Raw genomic sequence first — 3,438 nt, 5'->3', positions numbered from 1 at the left:
ACTATAAAAATTCCACGAAGAGAGGCATGCTCAGAGGAAAAGTAGGAGGGAGACAAAGAAAGGAAAGAAAGAGGAAATATCAGAGGAAAAGAAGAAAGGACAGTTAAGATGTTGGAGAGGAATGTTGGCATGACGAAGATATATCGTGCACCTTTTTGATGAGGAGTGGCTATGCGCGCCACGACTGACCCGCCTGCTGCTCGACTCGGAGAAACGAACATCGCCAAAGAAGTAGCTGGAAACAAAGGAAGACAGACAGGTTTGGCAAGAAAAGAATGATGCATGATATATTTTATTTTTATTCCCATTAGGCATTGTTAGATGCAACTTATGGCTTTAGTGTTTACTTCATCACAATACAGTTTTCAAAGATCGACTGTGTCAGTAGACAATGTGTATTCCGATGCATTCAAACTTTGCTCAAGATTTTAAGAACTCACAGTTAGCCAGAATAATTGGTTGCCATCTTCACTGATGGTTATCTACCAAGCAAAACGTCGCCATCGACAACTGACAGTCATTAGTGGTCTATTCATAATGTATCATGTATATGATACAAGCAAATATTTCACATTTATGTGATCGTGTACCAAAGTTGAGTTTGCATTATGTCTTGAATTTGTTATTGTACAAAGCCTGTTCCATCAATGTCTATCATGAACTTTGGCTCCACGATCTATTATACTGTTATTAGTCATTCGAATTCAGTAAATTAAAGAAAGACAACATACAGTGACTGTCCCTCTCTTATCTTTTGAAAGTGAGTGAATATACGGTTACAGTTCGTTATTCCGAAGGTTCTTTATTCTGAAGGTTCGTAATTCCGAAGATTCGTTATTCCGAAGGTTTGTTAATCCGAAAATGTGATAAGGTTTGTTATTCCGAAGGTTCATTAATCCGAAAATGAAATAAGGTTCGTTATTCCGAAGGTTCGTTAACCCGAAAATGAAACAAAGCTCGTTATTCCGAAAATTCGTTACGGACCCTATTTCATTTTCGAATCAACGAACCTTCGGAATAACGAACCCTATTTCATTTTCGGATTAACGAACCTTCGGAATAACGAACTCTATTTCATTTTCGGATTAACGAGCCTTCGGAATAACGCCACAAATGTTCGGATTCGAACCCTTTTTCATTTTCGGATTAACGAACCTCTAGGTATAGGGAATTTGTGTGTTTCGGATTAACGAACCTTCGGAGTAACGAACCCTCGGAATAACGAGCCTTCGGAATAACGAACAGCACCCGAATATACACGCACATTTGGACCAGGCTTCTATTGAACATCTATAGTTCATTTACAACACTCTTCTCATAGATAACTATGTCTTACCGAAGAGTAGATACAACGATGAGGGCGCTAAAGCCGTCACCATGGTTGCGATGGCTGCAAAGAGCGCTCCGTACTGCAGCAGGCGGAAGTCGTTTCTAAGCGACGCTTTCCCCAGCAGTCCCAGGAAGACTGGTGTCCCTAGACTCTGGCCGATGATACCAAAGAACATCTTCGCCGTGGTGTAAACACGGTAGGTTGGTATTGACCAACCAAAGGGAGACAACTTCGTGTAGAATAGGACCAGGGTGTTTTCAACTACATTTTGCAAAGGGCGACGAAGGAATAAAAAATAAATAGCATTTGAACAATGCACGCTGAATATCAGCATGCCAACGCCCGCAGCGATGTTTTAAAAGATTTTAAGGTACATTATACATGCATTCATCACTCCTTTCTGTTACTATGTCATCCAACCGTTTTATAGGCAACCATGACAGATGCCATTCTTGTTTTCTACTGGATATTTCTAATTATCAAAAGTATTTTTTCTTTCAGAATTGCTGCTTACTTTTGACTACAGTAGACATTTCGTTCAAGATGTTTAACCAGGGAGATGGAACTAATCCCTAGATTAACAGTTTAATGGCAAGGAGTGCAAAAACCAAAAATGAAAACAAAAGCGAACCCCTCAAAATTGTTACGTTCATAAGAGTCGAAAATAAAAATACAGATTTCCCTTGAGGTTAAAATAGCAGCTAAGCAACAATAGAAAGTAAAGTTAAGGTGTGATGTTGATTACATCTTTTGTCTCCTTGCAGATACTTTGACAATATTGCTTATGTTTCTTACTTTTGAAATGTTAAACGGTAATAATTATCTTGTGTGATAACAAATGTATTGACTTGCTTATTTACACTTATCCGCATGGACAGCACAGCAATTTTGCAACATAATCATTAAATGCATTGCTTACATGAGGTTGAAGCGCTGCTCAGCATGCTGGCGACGAGGAAGATCACAAGTTGTCGGAAAGCCAGTGAACTCTCTTGGGATTTTACGACTCTAAATCCTTCAGTGAGGTTCGTCCAAACAGTTGAAAGTGATGTCATAATCCTGCCTCGCCCTTTCCCGCCATCCTTCGCCGCCGATTCGCTGCCGTCTGCCTCGACTGGTGGGAGGCTCTCTTCGACGAAGAGCTTGACGATGGCGATCGAGAGTATTTGGGAGATGGCGAAGATGACGAGGACGAGGGTCGGTCCGAGGAACTGTGGGAGGATGTCGGCCGAAAGTCCGCCACAGAGGGATCCAAACGCCATGACCGGAAGTGTGCGACCAATGGTCAGGACTACCTTCTCTTCCGGCGTGGTATCCGTAATGATGTTGATGATGGTCATCAGCAGTGTCTGCAGACCACCGCTGAGGCCGAACACCAGCGCGCCCAAAACGGTCAAGGGAATCGATACCTTGGTCATCAGCGACTGCAGAATACTGACCACCGCCAGAATCAAGGAGCCGTAGCAGGGTACCAAGAGGACACGTTTGCGTCCGATCCTGTCACTAAGGGTTCCCAGCACCAGCATCGCAAGGGCCCCCGGGATGTCCGTCAACATCCCTTGGAGGTTTTGCGCGCTCGCCGACACACCTTGCACCCGGGCTTGGATCTTGGGGTAGTCCGCAAGGTTTTCGCATGTGTCTCTTGAGAACACTTCCATACAGAGCTGCCTGGTCATCAGGCGGCGAGAGACGGGGAACTGCATGCCGATACCAGCGGCGTACAGGAACAGGACCAGCGGAAGGCTGCATCGCCGGAAACTACTCAAGATGAGATCGGTGACAGCCATGTTAAACCTAATACACGGAATGTGGTATATAATTACATGGAAGTGTAATGTGAGGAAATATAATACACAGAGTATAGGTGTAGGATACACGGAGTGTATATACGAAACACCAGCTTACACAGAGTATCTTGTTGAATTCACGAAACTAGTAGCACACACTTGAGAGGTGAATGGCATTGAATACGAAACTGTAAATAATGGAACACGCATTGCTTAAAGCTGAAAGATGATAACAAAATACACTGAATACATTATGGAGGGTCGGTACATATATAGTTCAATTTAATTTTCAATTCAATCTAATTCAACTCAATCTGTTTC

General features: G+C 42.8%; 1 protein-coding gene across 1 annotated transcript; it reads right to left on the bottom strand.

The window, feature by feature from the left end:
• Nucleotides 1-1,325: 1,325 nt before the first annotated feature.
• Nucleotides 1,326-3,117, bottom strand: LOC139711999 (uncharacterized). Its single transcript, XM_071623840.1, has 2 exons — nt 2,250-3,117; nt 1,326-1,591 (listed from the first exon to the last, which is right to left on the bottom strand). Exons 1-2 carry the CDS (start codon nt 3,115-3,117, stop codon nt 1,326-1,328), a joined length of 1,134 nt encoding a protein of 377 aa, XP_071479941.1.
• Between the last annotated feature and the right edge of the window lie 321 nt (nt 3,118-3,438).

The sequence above is a fragment of the Diadema antillarum genome, unplaced genomic scaffold (genome assembly GCF_040938485.1).
Source record: "Diadema antillarum isolate AM-2024a unplaced genomic scaffold, OU_Dant_1.0 seq00001747_RagTag, whole genome shotgun sequence".
In the NCBI taxonomy this organism is placed as follows: Eukaryota; Metazoa; Echinodermata; class Echinoidea; order Diadematoida; family Diadematidae; genus Diadema; species Diadema antillarum.
Note: the sequence above shows the minus strand (reverse complement) of the source record. Positions and strands in the feature narration are given on the sequence as shown.